The sequence below is a fragment of the Anabrus simplex genome, chromosome 5 (genome assembly GCF_040414725.1).
Source record: "Anabrus simplex isolate iqAnaSimp1 chromosome 5, ASM4041472v1, whole genome shotgun sequence".
Taxonomy (NCBI): domain Eukaryota; kingdom Metazoa; phylum Arthropoda; class Insecta; order Orthoptera; family Tettigoniidae; genus Anabrus; species Anabrus simplex.
Window position 1 is genome coordinate 422,510,297 of NC_090269.1, and position 23,758 is coordinate 422,534,054.

A 23,758-nucleotide genomic window follows, 5' to 3' on the forward strand; every position below is an offset into this window, starting at 1 on the left:
GTGACGATTATTTTCCCTCGTTTGTCGTTGAAGCACATACACTCTGTAACTGTTCGACCCTAAGCTTCTCACTAGAGGAGACGAAAGTTATTACCTTGGGACACATGAATATCAAATAAACTATATGTGGCTTGCCCGCAAATTGCCACGCAAATAGAAACAATTAACATTCCATGGTTTCCCATTTCTCTATGTGATGTAAGGGCGCCAGCGATACAGTTTTAAACAAAACTGTAAAGCAAAATTTATATTTACTAGCATAGAGACTTATACTTAAATCACAGGGGTAGGATTTTAAATAATTAACCATTAAGTATCGCTGAAGAAAGAAATTTAACGCAATATAAAATACAAATGAATTTACTATACAAAAATAATGAGATGAATCGGAAAAGTTCCTTAAAGCGTGGAGGGATTTAGAATTTACGTTACTCAAATTACTATTGCTTGCTTTATCTAATTGAAGCTCACCAATTGCAGTTTCCGTTGAAGTCATCTGGTTTCCGTGGTTACTCGTTCTCTTCTTCTCGATGTAGAATTGGCTCCATGGACATCCTTCCTTCTCTGATGTGGTACGGGCTATCTGGACTAACACTCCCTAATTGCCTAATCTTTAAATTAGACATTGGCCCTATACTTGTAAAAACTGATCAGCGTTGATCGTATGAGGAGAAAATTCAGAGATATGATTTTTTCCATGTTAGTAGAAATCTCAATCCAACTGAGGTATACTGTTTATATGGTACAGACTTGTACCAAATTCCATGGACTTGGACTAAACATAGTTCTTCGTCCAGAAGATTTACTGAATATAACACAAGTCGTAAGCTCCTTTCGTCTCACGCAGATCCCATAACATAACCGCAGCTGAGTACTGTGTCGAAGCGACAACACACTGTACAAAAAATAACTATGTCTCGGAGAGACCACACACTGTCTCAAAATCAATAACGTCGTTCAAAGTAGATATTCACAGTAGAAGTTCTAATAGTAGTTAGGTTCTCAGCAGAAGTAGCGATGTGAGTGAGTATCCGAGACTCCGTGAATCCGTAACTCCGTCCGTCGAGGATTGCTCCAAGCTACATGATATATCACCGGGCTCTCCCCACTCTTGATAATAGCTCAATACCAATTCTCTATATAACGAAGCATCTGATTCGTAGATCGCATTATCATCTCCCTCTTCTTTCTTCTTGACAAGACCAGTAGGCGTGCCGATGATGTAGTCTGCAAGCCTAGCCTTGCACGCAGGTCGCTGTATAGTCTCTTGCTCATGAGTTTAACCCAATGACTCATGTAATTTTCCCCCGCTATAAGAATAACCTTTTCCGTATACACAAATATGAGATGAAATGACAACAACTGTGTCTCAACATATTGACCATATTTACAGTACATAATGAATTCCTATCCTACCTAATATAATAATTTAAATAATAAATGATGTTATAATTATATAAAAATGTTTGCAAAAGCCTTATTTACAAATGCTTGACGTTGAATAAATATGATATTACGAATAATTGCCGATGGCGGATAAACTTATATCGAGTGATATCGCGTAAAATGATAGTATATAAAATTATTCTGGCTGGAGAAGCCTGGACGGTTACAACTCTGTAAGCGAGTGAAACTATAAAACTTCGGCGATGGTAACATACCGCTAAATTTTGCTCTTTCAGTTTAGGTTAGGCGTTGTAAGTTAAAAAATAGTCAGTCCCAGTGTATTTTTTGAAAAACATGACTGTACTGTCCTATCACGAAGTGTCACGCAGTGAAACTGTAAGTACATTGTTTAAAATCTGCTATAGATTAAGTTATGATGGTGTCGTCACTGCCGGGAATATCAATTTGGAAAATGTGTGAGTTTGTGGTTGAAAATATTCTTGAAAAACCTTTCTCAGGGAGACCTTACCGCGAAAAATGCAGTATGGTAAAATTGACTTTAGAGAGTGTATTTATTATTTATTATTTATCGTATGGTTTACAATCACATCACAATAAAAGTATTTTAAAATTATTTTCACGTCTGAACACATTAAGTCAAAATGTCAGATTGGTATCTCTAATATAATTTACACCGTTTTGAGTAGCCAACAGGAACTCGGCTGGATCTCCTGAGAAGGCTGATAGAGGGCATTCTTGGATAATATGCTGAACAGTTTGTCTTTCAGCACCACAGCTACACTCGGGAGATGGAATTTTCTTCCATTTACAAAGGGAGTGTAGTGGGGCTACGATTGCTTATATTTAAAATACATTTTCGCAGCTGGGGTAACGAATATGTTCACCACACGCCACTGATAAATGTTCCGGTAAGGATGTAGAGGAGAGGGCGTGTAAGTCACTGATAAGATCTCAACTGTATGGGACCCCACTAGGACTACTTGATAGAAGAACTGGAAAAGATCGAAAGGAAAGCAGCGCAATTTGTTTTGGATGCTTTAGGACAAAAGAGTAGCGTTATGAAAATGTTGCAGACATTGTGTTGGGAAGACCTGAGAGTAAGGGGACGAGCTGCTCGAATAAGTGGTATGTTTCGAGCTGTCAAGAGAAAGATGACGCGGAATGATGTTTGTAGATTATTATGCTTGAATAGAGATTTTAAAAGTAGGAAAATAGAGAAATTTAAATATCTGGAAGAGTGGATAGATAATAACCTGTCAGAGAAAGGGACACTGATATCGAGAATCAACAAGATGAACTTGGCATACAAAATAAGTAAGAACACCTACAACAAGAAGATAATCTCAATCAATGCAAAACTCAGACATTACCAGACGGTGATCCGTCCAGAAGCCTAATATGCAGCTGAATGCTTGAACCTGATAAAGGTAGGATTGGTCAAGAAGTTAGAACTGGTGGAGCGAAACATTCTAAGGAAGATACTGGGAGCCCAAAGAACAGAGGATGGATCATACAGAAAGAAAGCAAACCAGGAACTGTATCACAAGATAGAAAAGATCACAGACACCATCCGGAAGAGGAGAGCCATGATCTTTGGACACATCTACAGAATGGACTCGGGAAGACTGACCAACCAAATAGTAAGGTTTTTGAGATCAGGAAACCTGTGATACGCTGACATCAAAAAGTGAAGAAGGACCTGACAGAAATGGGAATACTACAAGGATCGGAAATAAGAAACAAGGAAACCTACAAGTCGAAAATAAAGAACACAAAGAGTTTCCAAGAGAAAGTTAGTTTGCGGACCCAAACACCATGGACGGAAGAGAATAGAAGGTTGCAGACTGAAAGAATGAAGGATTACTGGGCGCAGATCAAATCCCAGAAGCAGCTGAAATCGAATCAACGTGGTCCACAGTTGGCCAAAATGAAAGAAAGAAGAAGATAATAGTATGAAGTTGGAGATCAAGAGGACAAATCGGAGAAAATGTTCGTTTATAGGAAGAGGAGTTAGGGTTTGGGATAATTTTCCAAATGATATGTTCAATGAATTCCCAACTTCTTTTAAATCATTCAAGGGAACACTACCTAAATAAGTAATAGAGAATTTCCCGCCTGACCGGCCCTCAATGTAGATCAGCAGTGATTGACTAATACGATACACTGAGGGTGAAGAAGTACGATTTGTTTTACGTCGCACCGCCACAGATAGGTCTTATGGCGACGATGGGATAGGAAGGGTCTAGGAGTGGGAAGGAAGCGGCCGTGGCCTTAATTACTTTGCTTGGTGTGAAAATGAGAAACCGCGGAAAACCATCATCAGGACTGCCGACAGTCGGACTCGAACCCATTATATCCCGGATGCAATATCACAGCTGCGCGCCGCTAGCCGCACGGTTAACTCGTCCGTTGTGAAAAAGAATAAGAAGATAGTAATGAGAAAAAGAAGAGTTAGCTCTCGTTTTAAAAGAAGTAAATAACCAAATGTGAATAGTTGATGATGTTTCACATGCACATAGGTGCTGCTAGGATGTTGTCTCGTTTAACTGAAGCGCGGTACAACGAAGCAAGCGATCTCGCTGTTAATGCACCATCAAGCCGCGTGATTGCGCACAGCTATAATTACTCATTTGACGGCGCTAATGATGTATTAGCCCGGGGTAGTCTCGCGTCGTGCCGTAGCGATCTGGTTAAAGATTTCACGGCAGGTTTCATATCCTAAAATCAAACAGCAGTGATAGAGACATGAAAGAGAAACAAGGTGTGAGACACGGCGCAATTTATCTATACTGTATTACAGTCCTGCACAACCGACTATGAACACCATACGTTACATGAAATAGTCTGACGCCTGGCTATATCGGCAAACCACGGAACGTTTCTGTAGAGCAGCGTTGCATACTACAGGCAAGTATGAAAAATCCGACGGAGTTCCTTTATGTTCGATCACATTTTTTTTCTATTTTGCTTTACGTCGCACCGACACAGATAGGTCTTATGACGACGATGGGATAGGAAAGGCCTAGGAATGTGAAGGAAGCGACCGTGGCCTTAATTAAGGTACAGCCCGCATTTGCCTGGTGTGAAAATGGGAAACCCCGAAAAACCATTCTCAGGGCTGCCGACAGTGAGATTCGAACCCCCTATCTCCTGGATGCAAACTCACAGCTGTGCACTCCTAACCGCACGGCCAACTCGCCCGGTTGTTCGATCAGTGACGACGTTCTGGATGTCCGTAACAATTATTTAATAACTGTTACCTTTTTCGGTGTAGGGGGCTTCTCCTTTTTCCCTGTTCTTCCATGGATACTGTAAAGGTTTATGATAAATAAATAATGAATGAATGAAAAATTTTGAGTAAATGAATGTATAAACTAGTCAAAAAGTAAACATGCGGTAACAGAATTATACCTGAAGAAGACCAACCATGTGAGTCGCATATCTGTCAACATGCATTCGGGAGGTAGTGGGTTCGAACCCCATTGTTGACAGTGCTCATTGTACTTGCCCGTGGTTTCCCATTTTCACACCAGACAAATGCTGGGGCTGTACCTTAATTAAGGCCATGGTCGCTTCCTTTCCATTCCTAGCCCTTTCCTCTCCCATCGTCAACATAAGACCTACCTGTGTTGGTGCGACGTAAAATAAATTGTAAAAATATACTTGAAAAGTAAACAAATTAATTAAATTTTCAAGTATAATTCCGTTTTCCTTTCCAGATAATTTATAAATGTATTTATTCAACGTTAGATTTGTTAGACTGAATAGCCTAACAGTTATAAATGAAGTGAACCGAAAACGGAAAGAGTCTCCCATAAGTACAAACCCTCCTCCTCGTGGTGGGAGACGGGCAACAGCGTGACGTAGCGGATGGCCTCAGCAGGGGCGAAGTACAGTGCGGACTTTGTGTGCCCCGGCACCGCCATGGTAGCTGTGAAGGCCCTGCAGGAACCCTGAAAACCGATAGCTAACGGGGCTCTGGTGAACTCTGCTGAAGTCCTCAATGGCAGTGAAGGCGGAAAGAAGAGTTCTTGGAACGGTGGAGATGTCAGAAGAGGCAACCCAGCTTTCCGGGGTAAATAGGAGTAGCAACCACTGCCTTGCGGGGAAGGTGAGAGATCCCTAAAGGCTAAGGGAAAGAACCCCAAAAGAAAACTCCTGCATGTCTGGAAGCGTAAAGGGGCAGCCCCCCACCAGGCTAGGGGGCTTGGACCGACAACTCATGCTAACCCGAAGAAACCTCATCAAAGAAACCGAAACAAGAAATAGCCGGACTGATTCAAAAGATGTGACCTGGCTCATCACAGAACCAGATGGCGAAACCTTGTCTCGGCCCTATTCTCCTCAAAGGGAGCTTAAGGAATTAAGTCAAGTGAGTCAAGAAATTGAAGAGAGATGGCTTCAGATATTACCCAAAAATAATAATTATAGAAGCATGGCTGAAAATGAGTTGGCCAATTGAAGAAAGCACAGAAAAATAAGCATTGTCAGTTGCGTATCTGTTTCATTTAACATTGTGCTCTAGAAAAAGATTTACTTACAATCATTATACACTATCACCTTTCTCTACATAACAGTGAAAGCCCTGACTCACTCACACGCCCATCACTAGTTCCCGCACTTCCCATGAAGCAAGACTGCTACAATTTGGAACAGATACTTCTTATAAGCCAATTAGGGAAAGTAAAGATGTTTTATTCCCATGTTTTGTGATAAACGAGTTGAAAATGGCGTATAATAGTAATGATGATGACCAGGGTTAGGAATTTTAGATGCAAATTTTAGACGAAAAATGGAAGAGAAGAGGTGTTCAAATATGGAGCAAAAAGGGGCAAAAAGGTGCTGGTTTATTCAACTAATTCAACGATTTCTCTGTCCTCTGTTCTAGTGTATTGAATTACAAAGTACATCAAATGATCACTCATCAAAAGAAGGAAAAAACATGAAGCTGTTGTACTTCAAGACATTAAGCATCTCTACATTTTTAAAAGTAAGTCAGTTTCTATTAGGAGACAGAATGTCTTGTAGATGCTAAAGCTTCTTTCGACATCCACAGAAACCAGTGGGGCAAACCTTGTATTCACTCGGAATGGCAACTCTACAGATGTGGCGAATTCCTCAAAATCTGGATTCTTCTGAAGACCAAACTCAATTTTGCCTTTGGAAAAGCCATCTAACTGCTCCCTCACGGATATAAAAAGAAGCCTTTCTCGTGGAAAGTCGACAATTCTTCTGAGGACGCAGAACACAGTTTTCTGCGAAACGTTAAGAATTTCACCTTATTTTCTTGACACGGCATAAGCCCAAAAGCCTATAAAAAAATCATGTCTATAAGTACGGGCCGTGAAAGCATTAATGGCAACATTAATGGCAAACCCAGCGAGTAATGACCGAGAAATTTGGAAGGGACAGGCCAGTGGTTTCCCTGTAGGCAAGAACACGACTCGGAGCTTTCAGTAGAATCTTCTTCAGGGCAGAGATGAATTGATTTGCGATGTCGTATCCGTTCCTTATGGATTCACAAACCCTGTGAAGGACATTAAACAAGCATGTCACATGCTTCAACTTAGGAAATAAATGTTTCAATCGGTTAGCAGCTGAAACCATACATGGATCTTGGTCCGTAACCACAAGAAGAAGTATTTCAAACTCGATTCCAGTAGGCCAGAGTTTTGGCAGAAGTCCACAATTGATTCCATTGCTTAACTGGCATTGGCTTTCTGCAGCTCACGTATTTTAACAACATGGTCTTAACGTTCTCTCCTGCTAAGGGAAAAACTAAAATGTTCAAAACATATGGTTCCATTGAGTCTATGGTTTCATCCACAATGATTCCCACATCGCAATTAGACACTTTCTCCTTGATTGTTTGTGTGGTTTCCTGGTAAACAGGCTCCATGGCGTTTTTCTTAAAGTGCTCTCATCGGGCATTGACATCCCCTGAAGTCTGGATGGTTCACCTTATTGAGTCGGCTGCTTATGTAAGAGCTGCACACAAATCAATGTTTAATTCCTTTAAATTTTGGCTCTTTGAAGAACTCTGTTAAAACGCATTTCATAATAGAGGATGCCGCGATTTGTTTGTTTGAAGAGTCTTATTCATTTGATGCTTAGAGCTGGAAATGTGTTGTTGGATGCGATCGCGCAGGTGTTTTTAATCTAACAAAATTCTTGAATCACAAACAGTACATGGCATAACAGTTCCATCAATGTCTATGAAATCTTGTTTGAATTCCTGAGCCAGAGCAATAAATCGGGCACTGGTTGCCTTTGGCATGGTAACATTTAGTAGTTCACTCGTTTAGTAATGTAACAAAGTGCTAACATGAGTTCACTTGCTAACTCAGTGCGAGTATCACACAACTCTCTTGCGCTCACTCGCTCACTTGCTGTCCACACTCTCTTATAACACCGCGACAGTTACCAGAATGTTCTCTTTCGTACTGGAACTGCAGTCTCAGCTATTTCTAGTAGCTTCGAGCAGAACCTAGTCTCAATACTCGGAACGATGCAGGTGCGGTTGCTGACATCTCTGCGTCACCAGCCTCCGCCTCCATGCGAACAGATGACGACTTTCACAGTGAACAGCAGGCTACTGATTCTGGTGGGATAGAAACACTCATTGTCAATTGCATTATTACGCGCTACGGCGAGAGAAAGAGGTTTCGTTGAATACACAATTATGTTCCATTGTTACAGGTGTGCTTTCAACTACCACTCATTGTTTACTGAAAGAGGTAGGCTTACTATCTGCACGTACATAGCAGACTGAGGAGACGTTAACTGAAAGTTGTGTATTATATTGATTACAAATCTTATATAATAAATTGGAATTAAACTTAAAAGAAAGGGGAGAAAAGGGATAATGGACATAATTGTGGGAAAAAGGAATAAAGGTCCCAAAAAGGGAAGGATGTGCATGAAAAATGCCTCTTTTCGCAAATAGAAACAAAATTTTAAACTGTGATACTTTTCCGAACAGTTTTAATTTGCCCTAACAAAAAAGGTGCGCACCTGAAAATTCTAACCCTGATAATGACGATGATGATGTCCGCTGCTATGGTATAGTGGTTAGTGTGATTAGTTGCCACCTCCGAAGGCCCGTGCTCGATTCGCGGCTCTGCCACAAAATTTGAGAACTGGTGCGAGGGCTGGAACGGAGTCCACTCAGTCTCGGGAGGTCAACTAAGTAGAGAGTGGTTCGATTCCCACCTCATCCAGCCTCGAAGTGGCTTTCCGTGCTTTTCCACTTGCCGGGGTGGTACCTCACTTGAGGCCACGGCCCGCTTTCTTGTCTGTCCCTTCCGATTTTCCAATCCCCGACAAGGACCTTGTTTAGCATACCAGGTGAGGCCGCCTGGGCGAGATACTGGACCTCCTCCCTAGTTGTATCCCCGACCAAAAGTCTCACGCTCCAGGACACTGCCTTTGGGGCGGTAGAGGTGGGATCCCTCGCTGAGTCCGAAGGAAAAATCAACCCTGGAGGGTTAACAGATTAAGAAAAAGAAATTCTCACACTTCATGAAGTAAGAGAGCTACATCTTGGCAGAGATGTTTCTTATAAGCTGATTAGGAAAAATGATGGTTCACTGCAATGTTTTTTGATTAATGGGTTAAAATTGGGAATACTGCACTAACTACATTATAATTCATTCGTACACTTCACTTCACACGAAGCTAGAAAGCTAAGCCAGTTAGGAAAAGTCGAACCCGATGCCTCAGCGTAAGAGTCAGGCACGTTATCCCTAATCCGCGGGACCAACACACTGTACTACCATCATTAAAATTAACTGAATTTATGGGGCTGCGAGGCGGTAAATACGTGCTCGGTTTGCCCGGAAGGACGAGGGTTCAATTCCCGTCAGGAAGTCGTAAAATTTAAGAAATGAGATTTCTACTTCCGGAGGTGCATATGGCCCTGAGGTTCACTCAGCCTACACCAAAAATGAGTACCAGTTGAATTGCTGGGGGCAAAGTCGGCCGGGCGTGGAGCTAACCACTCTACCCCATCAAGTGCCGAGGTTACGGATAGTGGAAGCATTTACATTTCACACCTCCCAGGGGCCTTCATGGCCTGAACGGAGAAGACTTTGCTTTGAATTTATGGAAAAGTAAATTATAATATTGTTTTGAAGTACTAAATAAATATACTATAAGTAACAGTTGTTCCAGTGTATCAATATAATGTTTATAATAATCATACTCAGAAATTCCAAACCCATTGGACATAGTTCCTGCTGACATTCGAGCAGTCCTGTGAAACTCATGTGAGTATATCTGGACTGAGCTCCTTGCTTTAAAAAAATGTTAATTCCGCGAATTTCGCCAGACATTTTTGTAAAAAGCTGTACGAGATACGTGGGAATTTTTCTCTTTGGTCAATTGTCTGTAAATTCTGGGAATTTCACCTAATTTTTGTCAAAAACGGTGAGAGATGCATGGGAATTGTTCTCACTATTGTCATTTCTCCGGAAATTGCCGGCTACTCACCAAAATTATCCAAAAAGCGGCGACATGCGTGAGAAATCATTTTTTCACTTGTGAGAATTTACCGGGAATTTCTACGAATTTCACCGCATATTTTCACCAGAAACTTGCGGGGTACATTGATTTTTCTCAGCTTTGGGTATTTTCCGCAAAAACATCCATCAAATTCAAAAAAATTAGAAATGAGCGGATTACGTGGGAATTTATTTTTAATTTTTGATCATTTCCCTGTAAATTCAGTAAATTTTACCAAACATTTTTGTCAAAAACGGTGCGGGATGCGTGGGAACTTTTCTCACTTTGGAGATTTTTCTGGGAAATTCTGTCAATTTCACCAAAATATTTGTCAATAACGTGCGAGGTACGTGAATTTTTTCCACTTTTCGCTATTTTCCGGAAAAATTCATCTTTAGTTCACCAAAAATGTAAGAGACATGTGAAAATTGTGGCAGCATTTCTCACTTTTGTTATTTTCCGGGAAATTCCGTCAATTTAACGAAAAGTTTTTGTAGAAAATGGTGAGAGATGCGTGGAAATTTTTCAAAGCAATGGCCTCAGACTAACATTGCACCGGGCGAGCTGGCAGTGCGGTTAGGGGTCCGCAGCTGTGAGCTTGCGTCCGAGAGACAGTAGGTTCAAAACCCACTGTCGGCAGCCCTGAAGTTGATTTTCCGTGGTTTCCCATTTTCACACCAGGCAAATGCAGGGGCTGTAACCTAATGAAAACCACGGCTGCTTCCTTCCCACTCCTAGCCCTTTTCCTGTGTCGATGCGACGTAAAGCCAATAGTAAAAAAAGCTACCTGGCACAGTCATGGAAACCTATACTTGTTTTAAATATGCTACATAACCTCGTCAGAATGTTCTATTTTTTTTTATTTTTTTTTTAAATTAAGTCTCTGCCTTCAAAATAGCACTTTGTTTAAATGAAAATTTTGAACTTCGTTGTGGCCTCATTACGTATCCTTGACCACATGCCCTTCATTCTCTTAATGTGAACGTTTCTTCTGTTCTCTGAGAAGGGAAGTCGTTTCGCTGGTTTGACCTCATGTTCAACCACCCTCCAATCCTGGATTTTTTGTTTAAAAATCCGTCTCTCTAGGACATCATGTTCCGTTATCCCGCTCAGCCTAAAATCATCAGCCACTCCTTGGTGTCATCTGGATTTGCCTTGCCCCCTGTGGGTGGGGACGCAGACGAAGAATACACCCACGGTATCCTCTGCCTGTCGTAAGAGGCGACTAAAAGGGGCGACCAAGGGATGATTTTATTAGAACCATGAAACTACTTGTGATTAGTACCACCATGCGGGGAACACCATGGGTCGCTTTTACTTGCGCGTAGTACCACTATGTTAGGTATACAATAGGTTTGTGATTAGTAGCAAAAGAGTACGTTGGCGGTTTCTACAGTACCTGTGATTCGTATCCCTATATGAGCAACACCATGGGATGAGCGACACCATGGTTCTGCCTTGCCTATGCTTAGTATTCACTATGTGAGGAACACCGCGGGATAGTGCGGGCCCCTGTGTTTAGTGCACTTATGTGAGGAACACCATAGGTTTGCGTTGCCTGTAAATAGCGCCGCAGTGTGCGAAACACCATAGGTCTGTGTTACATTGCGAATTTCATTACCTGTGAGTAGTACCATAATGTGTGGAATACCGCGAGTCTACGCTACTTTTCATTAGTACCGCAACATAAAAAATAGCATGGTTCTATTTTCCAAGCGATAAGTATCATTTTGAAGGGCCGATGACTTGGATTTTGGGCCCGTTTCGACTACAAGGATCATCGATTCAGTATTGTGCTTTAGAAGCAGTTCCTTAGTCAGTAATACTATTATTTAACGCTAGTTTCTGGGAATGTGGGGCATTGCGGGTCGGATCCACTGATTGTTTTAACTTCACGTTTTCGAATCTGGTCAGTGGAGGACTCTGAATTTTTAAACTGTCATAACATTTCGTCTAATTTCGTTAGGGGCCGATGACCTAGATATTAGGCCCCTCTGAACCACAAGCATCATCATCGATTTGCCTTTGAAATTCCAAACTTGTGTTAGGATCTGTTTCGTCAGTCTGCAGTCAGACATATGGAGTACATGACCGAAGAAAGTCAGCCTCCTTTTCCTCATGACGTCTGTTACGTTCCAAACCCTTTTATGCACTTCTTCATTTTTTCTGAGCTTCCATGTTCCTTCCGTTGTAATGGGTCCTAAGATCTTAAATGAATATTTATAATATGAACAGTTAGGCTTGGAGTCCTCTTAATAACATAGTTCGCAGCGAAAATAACCAGTGTTAAACCTGGCAAAGTACCACTGGAGCTTGATTTCCTGATCTCATAGCGCGCTTCGCTCCACAAGGTATTAAAGAGAAGCGTTGATAACAGTCTGTAGCTATTTCCTCGTGTTTATTGCACATTTCATGTCGTTATCGTCCCATCACCTGATCATTAACACGTGCAAGCAGGTGAGCTCCTCGATATACACCGTTCACTAAGTCGGAACTGACCGAGCTCGATAGCTGCAGTCGCTTAAGTGCGGCCAGTATCCAGTATTCGGGAGATAGTGGGTTCGAACCCCACTGTCGGCAGCCCTGAAAATGGTTTTCCGTGGTTTCCCATTTTCACACCAGGCAAATGCTGGGGCTGTACCTTAATTAAGGCTACGGCCGCTTCCTTCCCACTCCTAGCCCTTTCCTGTCCCATCGTCGCCGTAAGGCCTATCTGTGTCGGTGCGACGTAAAACAAATAGCAAAAAAAAGTCGGAACTGTCTCTAACATATCAGTCGTTGTTGTTTGGGTCATCAGTCCATAGACTGGTTTGATCCAGCTCCCCATTCCACCCTTTCCTGTGCTAATTTCAATTCTACGTTACTAATACATCCTACATCTGCCCTAACCTGTTTTTCATATTCATACCTTGGTCTACCCCTACCGTTCTTACAGCCTACACTTTCCTGAAAAACTAACTGAACAAGTCCTGGATATCTTAAGATGTGTCCTGTCATTCTATCTCTCCTTCCCGTTATATTTATCCAGATCGATCTCGTCTCACCAATCCGCTTCAGTCTCCCTTCATTCGTGATTCGATCTATCCATCTCACCTTCAGCATTCTTCTTTAACACCACATTTCAAAATCTTCTATTCTCTTTCGCTCTGAACTAGTTATTGTCGAAGTTTCACTCCCACACAATGCTACGCTCCAGACGAAAGTCTTCAAAAAGGTCTTTTTAATTCTAAGATCAACGTTTGAAATTAGCAAAATTCTTTTGTTGAAGAAAGGCATTCCTTGCTTGTGCTCGTCCGCATTTTATGGCCTCCTTCTTTCTTAATCCAATCTTTCATGTATCACTGAACTTCATTCGATTGCACTCCATTGATTTTGTTTTGGATTTGTTATCTTGTACTCCTCCAAGACTCTGTCCATACCACTCATCCATTTCTCCAGATCTTGTGCAGAATATCACCGGCAAATCTCAGGTTTTGATTTCCTCTACTTCAAACGATTCCAACTGAGGTGCTCTCATGGCCCCGGCGCTGTGCTCTAGCCCCGGTGAGGTGGTGGGAGAAGGAGTGGAAGTGGCAGAGGCAGAGCCACAGGTCGTCAAGTCAGCGCGTAGCCTACGAAAACAGTATTATTTATGAAAATTCTGTGAACACATAAACAATTTTTTCTGTACATACATTGCGTTTGCGTTAATGTACTTTTAGCGTTTATGTCGATTATTGACATCGTTTTGCGGCAATTAATTTACCAATATTCGGAACAATCTATTTGACAGTAGAAATTCTAAACACAGCCTCTAAGACAACATCAGACAGAGAAGTCCTAGTTCTATTAGTTCTATATTTATTTAAATTCAGAATTGAAAACATCTGTTCGCATGCATAAGTTGTACCGAATATTGACGTAAATTTTCGGGCAAGTGCATGAAGTCTGGGAAATTCTTTTGGATGAACACCTATGTAAAAGGAAATTTAATCACCGTTGTAGTGGTGGTACCTGTCCTTTAGAATTGCGTTGCAATGTAGTTTTATCGGCTCTGTTTGGAAATATGATGGTGATTTTTCAGAACGCGCTGAAAATGGGGTCATAAATATTTCAAGTTGAGGTGCCGTATCATTCATTTCTTTGAATTTGGCACTGAATTCATCGTGCAAAGTCTGTAACGACGTCTGATAGTCACTAAGTAGAAAAATGTAATGATTTTAATGAAGTAAAATTGTCAAATTTTCCGGCTTCAAGCTGACTTTTCAATACCAAACTCTGCATTTTGAAAGCCTTAATTATATCACACATGGTGCTAATCAATGTGTTTCTCCCTTGCAATGAAATATTTCAATCATTCAAATAAGACGTAATGTCCGCCAAGAAAGCGAGTCCAGCTACCCATTGTTTATTCCGCAAAGTTGGTAGTGGAGAACCGTTCATCTCCATGAACAGAGCATTTTCGTCAATTATTGCGAAGAAGGTTGCTAGCACTTTCGCGCAACTTAACCAGCGCACAATACAATAAAAGGGAATGTCGCTACATTCTTCCTCGAGATCTTTTAAAAATTGTTTGAACCTTGCTTTCGGCAGACATTTACTCATTTTGACACAGTATCCATAACAGATTTAAAATTGCGAAAGTTTTTGCACATAATTGTTCTGGATGAAAAATACGATGTACTGCGCGGAGTAGGTGGCTGAGTGCAGCACTGAGTGCTCGAGTTGGAAAGGCCTGCTCTACTTGGATTGTGACTCCCTTTTCAAATTCCTCTTTGATTTCCTTTACCGCTAGTTCTATAGCAACATTGAAAAGGAAGGGGAACTAATTTCAGCTTTGCCTCACTCCTTTCCGGATTGCTGCTTCAGTATCATCATGTAGTAAATATTCACGGCCACTTTTCTTCAGATGGATCGTTCCGGTAACTTCGATTTTTTGATTGCTTGATATAACTATTGGAAAATCGTTTTCTACCTGCAGAAGAGAAGCAAATTACAGTGTCCAGAACATTGACCTGATGGTGATGAAGGGGATATGGAGAGTCTGTGTGCGAGGCTGAGATGCATCACTGCTCGCGTCCGAGGTTTACGTCGCTGTTTAGGTCCATGGCGGATGAACATGCCAAAGAGGTTTATATTTTCAGTGTTCTGAAATGTCAGTGAGTTGACGTATGTTCTAGGTCTTCGCATTTAAGGAAATATATTTTTTTCTCTATTGTTGTGCTATTATTTATTGAACCATGCATTCAAGTGATAGTGAAGACAGTGATTCATTGTGCTTAAGCACAAGATAGTGGCTACTTTCAAATCATTCATGCCGTCAGTGGCGTTTTCATCTTATAAATCAAAGAAGGTAGGAGTTGGGAAAATACCACAACTTATTTGAAGAACAGATTCGATTCATACACGAGAATATACCTTGAGACGTTGCGGTATACACTGACTGACAGAGCAAATGCAACACCAAGAAGGAGTGGTTCGAAAGGGATGAAAGTTGGGGAAAAAACAGAGACGGCACGGACGAATAATTGATGTTTATTTCAAACCGATATGTAGGTTACACAATGCGCACGGCATCGACTCAGTAGGATGTACGACCACCGCGAGCGGCGATGCACGCAGAAACACGTCGAGGTACAGAGTCAATAAGAGTGCGGATGGTGTCCTGAGGGATGGTTCTCCATTCTCTGTCAACCATTTGCCACAGTTGGTCGTCCGTTCGAGGCTGGGGCAGAGTTTGCAAACGGCGTCCAATGAGATCCCACACGTGTTCGATTGCTGAGAGATCCGGAGAGTACGCTGGCCACGGAAGCATCTGTACACCTCGTAGAGCCTGTTGGGAGATGCGAGCAGTGTGTGGGCGGGCATTATCCTGCTGAAACAGAGCATTGGGCAGCCCCTGAAGGTACGGGAGTGCCACCGGCCGCAGCACATGCTGCACGTAGCGGTGGGCATTTAACGTGCCTTGAATACGCACTAGAGGTGACGTGGAATCATACGCAATAGCGCCCCAAACCATGATGCCGCGTTGTCTAGCGGTAGGGCGCTCCACAGTTACTGCCGGATTTGACCTTTCTCCACGCCGACGCCTCGTCTCACACTCGTCTGCGGTGACTATCACTGACAGAACAGAAGCGTGACTCATCGGAGAACACGACGTTCCGCCATTCCCTCATCCAAGTCGCTCTAGCCCGGCACCATGCCAGGCGTGCACGTCTATGCTGTGGAGTCAATGGTAGTCTTCTGAGCGGACGCCGGGAGTGCAGGCCTCCTTCAACCAATCGACGGGAAATTGTTCTGGTCGATATTGGAACAGCCAGGGTGTCTTGCACATGCTGAAGAATGGCGGTTGACGTGGCGTGCGGGGCTGCCACCGCTTGGCGGCGGATGCGCCGATCCTCGCGTGCTGACGTCACTCGGGCTGCGCCTGGACCCTTCGCACGTGCCACATGTCCCTACGCCAACCATCTTCGCCACAGGCGCTGCACCGTGGACACATCCCTATGGGTATCGGCTGCGATTTGACGAAGCGACCAACCTGCCCTTCTCAGCCCGATCACCATACCCCTCGTAAAGTCGTCTGTCTGCTGGAAATGCCTCCGTTGACGGCGGCCTGGCATTCTTAGCTATACACGTGTCCTGTGGCACACGACAACACGTTCTACAATGACTGTCGGCTGAGAAATCACGGTACGAAGTGGGCCATTCGCCAACGCCGTGTCCCATTTATCGTTCGCTACGTGCGCAGCACAGCGGTGCATTTCACATCATGAGCATACCTCAGTGACGTCAGTCTACCCTGCAATTGGCATAAAGTTCTGACCACTCCTTCTTGGTGTTGCATTTGCTCCGTCAGTCAGTGTATATACAGCAATGTCCTACCATTACCAAATAGACCTACCATACAAATCCAATTCTAGCGGAGGAAAGATTGGTCGCGACGATTAGGAAAGAAGCTCGCAAAGTATATAATATAAATATGTATATTTAAATGTAATGCAATTCGCCGTTTCCCGAGTCCAAGTCTCTTGGCGTCAAAGAAAAATCCACGGTTAGGCTCGGTAGGCATCTCAGGATTTGTAACAATAATATGTAAAAATGTTTATGTGAATTCAGAGAGGATTATTCTAAGCAACGCTTCCATTTACCCAAGATAAATCTCATAGACGCCTCTATCGCTTATCAATTGCGGTATCGGTTTATATCTTAACACTGCCATAATCATAACTTACATACTATACCAAAATCTATAAATGATAATAAGTTATATCTTACTATCATTTATTCAAGAAATAAATATGATGCATAAATTAAATATATGATTTGCTTGAAGCTTGAAATTATTGATGAAATGTTATCTCCATCTCCATCTTTAAAATTCAGGGTACAATCACGAGAACAATCGGATGGAAACTTTTGATTACCCTTGGTTGATCCTTGCCTTGATACGGCGTTAAGCCAATTTTCCCATTCTTTACTTTCGGGGGATAACAGGAATCCTCACACCTGAAGAATTTGGATTTCCTGCTTTGGTATACAGAGAGGAATACAACAATTAATAATTTTACAATCAGAGACACTCATATAAATGCTCGATGCTAACGCACAATAACTTGGGTACGGAGATAAGTTGGGTGCGTTAGCTGGCGCTCCTAGCGGAGGTTCGTCACACTAAGAACTCACGCTGAGAAGCATGATAACCGCATAGCATAGAGCAGGCAGTATATAGGATTGAGACGGCGGTGTTGGAACTATAAGCCCCATTAAACTTTCACCGGGGTCGTTTCAAGGCCGTCGCGCTAGGTACGCTGGCAATCAATGTCTTGCGATATCTCGCAAAGTGGCACGTTTTCTGTATAGTGTATTTGGTAAAAGCATGCCCTACCCTCCACAACGGTTATACTCTGAGTTTTGTTTCACGGCTCGTCGGAACCTTAGAATTAATGGTACTCTCAAGGACGATTCCTGGTTTTGAACTTCCCAAGAGGATATGGTCAAGAATAAACCATACCAAATCTAATGTGGAGTATGGGCAGTCTGTTTATTCAAATAGAACAAGATAACGTCTCCAGAGTCCGACAGCGTTACGTCACGCACGAATGTTCCACCACATCCTACAGAGGAAACAAGAGAATATGCCGAGCTGTCGGCCGAGAAATGGTATGGAATGATATTAGTAGACGAATGTCCGGCTCCATGGCTAAATGTTTAGCGTGCTGGCCTTTGGCCACAGGGGTCCCGGGCTCGATTCCCGGCAGGGTCGGGAATTTTAACCTTAATTGGTTAATTTCGCTGGCACGGGGGCTGGGTGTATGTGTCGTCTTCATCATCATTTCATCCTCATCACGACGCGCAGGTCGCCTACGGGAGTCAAATCAAAAGACCTGCATCTGGCGAGCCGAACTTGTCCTCGAACACTCCCGGCACTAAAAGCCATACGCCATTTCTTTTCAGTAGACGAATAAGTGGAATTTTCAAAGGTACGAAATATCATATTAAAGATGAAGATAAGGTTGGTATTCAGAAAGACAAATTGGGGCAAATACTTCTTTATAGGAAGAGGAGTTAGGGACTGAAACAATTTATCAAGGGAAATGTTCGATGAATTTCCAACTTTGAAATCGTTTAAGGGTCCGCCTCCGTGGTGTAGTGCTTAGTGTGATTAGCTGCCACCCCCCGGAGGCCCGAGTTCGATTCCCGGCTCTGCCACGAAATTTGAAAAGTAGTACGAAGGCTGGAACGGGGTCTACTCAGCCTCGAGAGGTCAACTGAGTAGAGGTGGGTTCGATTCCCACCTCAGCCATCCTGGAAGTGGTTTTCCGTGGTTTCCCACTTCTCCTCCAGGCAAATACCGGGATGGTACCTAACTTAAAGCCACGGTTGCATCCTTCCCTCTTCCTTGTCTATCCCTTCCAATCTTCCCATCCCCCCGCAAGACCCCCCTGTTCAGGATAGCAGGTAAGGCCGCCTGGGCAAGGTACTGGCCATCCTCCCCAGTTGTATCCCCGACCCAGAGTCTGAAGCTCCAGGACACTGCTTTTGAGGCGGTAGAGGTGGGATCCCTCGCTGAGTCCGAGAGTAAGCAGATGAAGAAGAAGAAGAAGAAATTGTGTAAGGAAAGAATGTTAAGGAATCTGCAATCTGGACGACAGCAGATAAGTGAAGATTGATTGATTGATTGATTGATTGATTGATTGATTGATTGATTGATTGATTGATTGATTGATTGATTGATTGATTGATTGATTGATTGATTGATTGATTGATTGATTGATTGATTGATTGATTGATTGATTGATTGATTGATTGATTCGAACTTTATCCTCCCGACCTCTGCATTAGTGGAGTATATTTCCTTTTTTTGGAATTTGTTTTTACGTTGCACCGACACAGATAGGTCTTATTGCGACGATAGGATAGGAAAGGGCTAGGAATGAGGAGGAAGCGGCCGTGGCCTTAATTAAGGTACAACCCCAGTATTTGCCTGGTGTGAAAATGGGAAACCACGGAAAACCATCTTCCAGGCTGCCGACAGTGGGAGACAATCCCAGTATCTCCCGAATACAAGCTGACCGCTACGTGCCCCAAACCAACCGTTCACACGCTCATTGACTACATTTCCAATTTAGGCATTAGATTGTAATTTTTCTTGTTCTACCCCGCCTTGTAGGGGACAACGCGTCCACCTCTCACCCGGCGGCCCCGAGTTCGATTCCCGGCTGGGTCAGGGGTTTTAATTGTAAATTACTAATAACCCTGTCGTGGGGACTGGGTGTTTGTGTCGTCCTTAACGTTCCTTTCCTCACATTCAACACTGTACACTTCCGCAAATACAGTTAAACGCAGGTTCATAACATATGGTGCAAGTAGTGGCAAGAAATATTTAGAGGTCGACGGCACGAACAAATAACATTTTTTCAAAAAAAAATATTTTGACATAGACTAAATATGCCTTAGAGCTGGGAGTCTTCCGAAAATATTTGTAACGCAATAGTGTCATGTAACGTGATGTTACCTAGCAACAGTACCTGCACTCTGTATGTCATGGCCATCCATGAATACTTCACATGGTTGCTAGGTAACTTCACGACACACATTTTATTGAAAGACATTTATCATCATTTGAGTTTTGTTGCATTTGGTTTCTTAAATGTAATTTTCGTACCATACGCTGAATGACTATAATAATGCTGCCTTATATAATCAAGCTCCTGAATAATCTTTACTTTCTGTTGTATCGCCAAAATACCCTTTTCCCTGGCAGGTTGGCACAAGAATTCGGCTAAGGCATGGCTACCATTAAGAAGGAAGCGGTTTGGTCTTTGTTTCAGTTCCCATCATCCCCGAGTTCCTGTACGATATCCGCCACCCCAATGAGACGAAACTGAGCGACGCCCTGCAGGCCACCACCACTACCACTACCACCACCACCCCAGCAACGCTATCACCTGACCACACGGGGATGGAGTTCCTCGTGGATTTCACTACACCTTATGACGTTGGTGAGTGCTGTTACAAGATCACTTTAAAGTGTATTGCAGGGCGTACAAAATATGTCAGCTAAATGTAATCTTCCTGAGGACACCTGAACACGTAAAGATATCAAAAATTAACTTATTCCTCAGGACAATGCACCTGTGAAAATCCTAAAATATACAGTTTTCATCCTATCACCTTAGAATTTTGATCATTTAATGTCAGTATCAGTATAATACGACGTACAAAGTTTCAAGTTTCTATCAATAACAGTTTTTGATATATTCATAAATGTATCAATATTTTTTAGCAATTTTTGATATATCTATAAAATGCTCCTCATGCCAAACGGCTCAACAGATCTGGCTTAAAATTTAATCTTGGTTTCAAAAGACCAATATAAAAGAAGTGATTTGTGGGTTTTAACAAATTTTAATTACACTGAAAGGAACAAATTATTTCACATAGGCTTAACTTTTAAAATATATTTTATGATGATCATGATGAGAAAAAACTAGATCCCACTGAACTATTGCATGTATTTTAAAATTTGCACATTAGTTTGTTATTATGTTGTATCTGAAACTATCCTAAAAGTTTCAAGTAGATTGATTGAAAACTGTGGCATGAGGAGCATTTTCAATCTTTAAAAGTGCTGGAAAATAAATTCTGAGGAAAAAGAGATTGAAATTTTAGACATGAACAATAGTCCAGTACCTGAATCTAGTTGACTTAGAACTCCCCAGCACCATATATTGGACCCTCTGCTGCCTTCTTGCTGGCCTCACTAGCAGTTTTGAGAGTTTTAGTTTCCTTCGGGCTGTTTTGAACCCTTGTCGCCCAGACACTCCACTGTGATCAATTCTACGCTTGTCCCTCATGACACTAATTTTCTGTCCTGAAATGCTAACTTTAACACCCCTAACACTAGCTTTTAGTTTCTCACTTGCTTCACAACCCATGTTGAATTCAGCAATTGCTGATGTTACAGCAATCTCCAGATATCTGACATAAACACTTCCTTCGGACACTTAGCCCAAATTACACTATGCATTCCCGGGCACAATATTTGGTGTGGAGATTTTAACTTCCCCTACTTGATCTTGTAAACTAGTACTTACATTCTTATTCCTGTTAGAAATGGCATTTTTCACTTTATCCAACACTTTACTAGGACGTTTCTTCCGGCAACGACAAGTCTCAATTCTTCTTCCCATTATGTACACTGATAATTACACAACCTCACAAATCCCAACCTCAAAAACTAAGCTGCTTGCACTAAGTAGATCCTGTTATTGTTTATGGATCATTTATAACACACGTATTACAAACATAACATTTAAGAATTTACGGAAAAGCAGAGTAGGCCTAAACACAAATGATAAACTCAAAACGTGAGATCACAGCTCTTTGTTTACATTCAACACATGGACAATCTCCATCACTAAAATAAGCGCCAATTCAACTCGATATATCGATAGTCCGTCAGAAGAGCCAACATAAAGACCCACAGGAACAAAATTTCTTACATTCAACCCCCGCGCTCAATTCAAAATCTTCGGAAAACAAAACGGAAGATTTTCATGAGATTAGTGTTGATGGGCGGCAACGCCCACTTGCACTGGGCCATTTAAATGGCCGCTAAGGGCTTTAAATGGCTGATATTTAAATAAAACAAAGCTCAGAAAGAAAGTACAAGGTATAAACATTATAAGAACGTAAAAAACTAAAAATGGATTTTTTTTCTCTATTTTCACCAAATTTCACCGATACATCGCCTCAATATAAACATACAGAGTGTAACGAAAACATGAGTAAAAATTATTTGCAGAAAAGAATGAATGAATTAATTAATTAATGAAATAAGGAAGAACGGAATGAATGAATGAATGAATGAATGAATGAATGAATGGACAGAATTTCTGCATGAAAAATGTTCTCTCTCAGCCACGGATGACCTTCAATTGGGGAAGGAGTTTCATGAATGAATGAATTTATGAATGAATACATAAATGTTGTCATTTAATTCATATGCAGTTTAATAACTGAATTAATGAGAAAAGATAACGACACGACAGTACATCAATTTACCTGTTACTACATTTAATGTAATATTTAAACCTACTAATAATATATCCATCCCACATGTATCCACCCCGTTTTTCTTTTTAGTCCTGCATGTAATACCGTCTTACATATCCTAAGACAAACATGCCTCTTGCCCTTCATTATTTTACTTAATGCTTGTTTAATTCTTCTTATTTCCTTTTGCTACATACTTTTTTAAATACAAACAATTTTGCAGTTCTTCCTGGTGTAATCCATTCTTCACTTAATAATTTAACAATTGTGGTGAATTATTTCTCTCCTTGTAATTTTGTAAAGCCTAATATCTAGATCATCGGCTCTATTTGCTTGAATAGATAGATAGATAGATAGATAGATAGATAGATAGATAGATAGATAGATAGATAGATGGATGGATGGATAAAAAATGAACCCCGTAATTTAACATATCTATCCGTTGGCGCAACTCAGTTCTTGATTGCAGTTCAAGAGGACGACATTTTTTCCAGATAACTTCACCACCACGGAATCCATCCAGTCCATCCAGGACAAGAAGCGACACAAGGATCTCATTGAGGAGACGGTTGCTGTCGGGGTGATGTTTGCCAGCAAGGCGTTCGTGCAGCTCTTAGCCAACCCCTTCGTGGGACCTATGACACACAAGTGAGTATGCCTGCATAACCACAGATTCCAAATAAAACTAACTGGGCTGAATTTCATTTACCTGAGAAATAATTTACTGAATAACAATTACAATTTACTTTTGGTATGAATATGTCTTATGCCCAGGGGTCATCCGAAAATTTGTGTAACGCGACAAAATGTGTAACGAAAGTGACGTCACATTAGTCGCTACCGTAGGCCTTGGCCGCCAAAGAAGCTGCGGCTGTGGATTTGTATAAACAGACTGTGTTGAAATAGAAAGTGTACTGAGTGACGTCACAGTAGTCGTTACCGTAGGCCTTGGCCGCCAAAGAAGCTGCGGCTGTGGATTTGTATAAACAGACTGTGTTGAAATAGAAAGTGTACTGAGTGACGTCACATTAGTCGCTACCGTAGGCCTTGGCCGCCAAAGAAGCTGCGGCTGTGGATTTGTATAAACAGACTGTGTTGAAATAGAAAGTGTACTGAGTGACGTCACATTAGTCGCTACCGTAGGCCTTGGCCGCCAAAGAAGCTGCGCCTGTGGATTTGTATAAAAAGAGTGTGTTGAAGTAGAAAGCGTACCGTCAGTGACGTCACATTAGTCGTCGCAGAAGTACTGTGAAATGATGCAAATAAATAGTTCGTTATCAATTTTGAATTTCATTTATTGATAAACATATTC

The 23,758-nt window shown here is 41.9% G+C and overlaps 1 protein-coding gene across 4 annotated transcripts in view; it reads left to right on the forward strand.

Annotated features, from left to right (window-relative positions):
* Vmat (Vesicular monoamine transporter) overlaps window positions 1-23,758 on the forward strand; it is a 678,793-nt gene that overhangs the window by 557,673 nt on the left and 97,362 nt on the right. For all 4 annotated transcript variants that reach the window (XM_067147806.2, XM_067147802.2, XM_067147804.2 and 1 more), the window contains exons 3-4: window positions 20,220-20,390; window positions 22,941-23,094. In XM_067147806.2, the coding sequence (XP_067003907.2) occupies window positions 20,220-20,390; window positions 22,941-23,094 (325 nt within the window). The remainder of the gene's footprint in view (window positions 1-20,219; window positions 20,391-22,940; window positions 23,095-23,758) is intronic.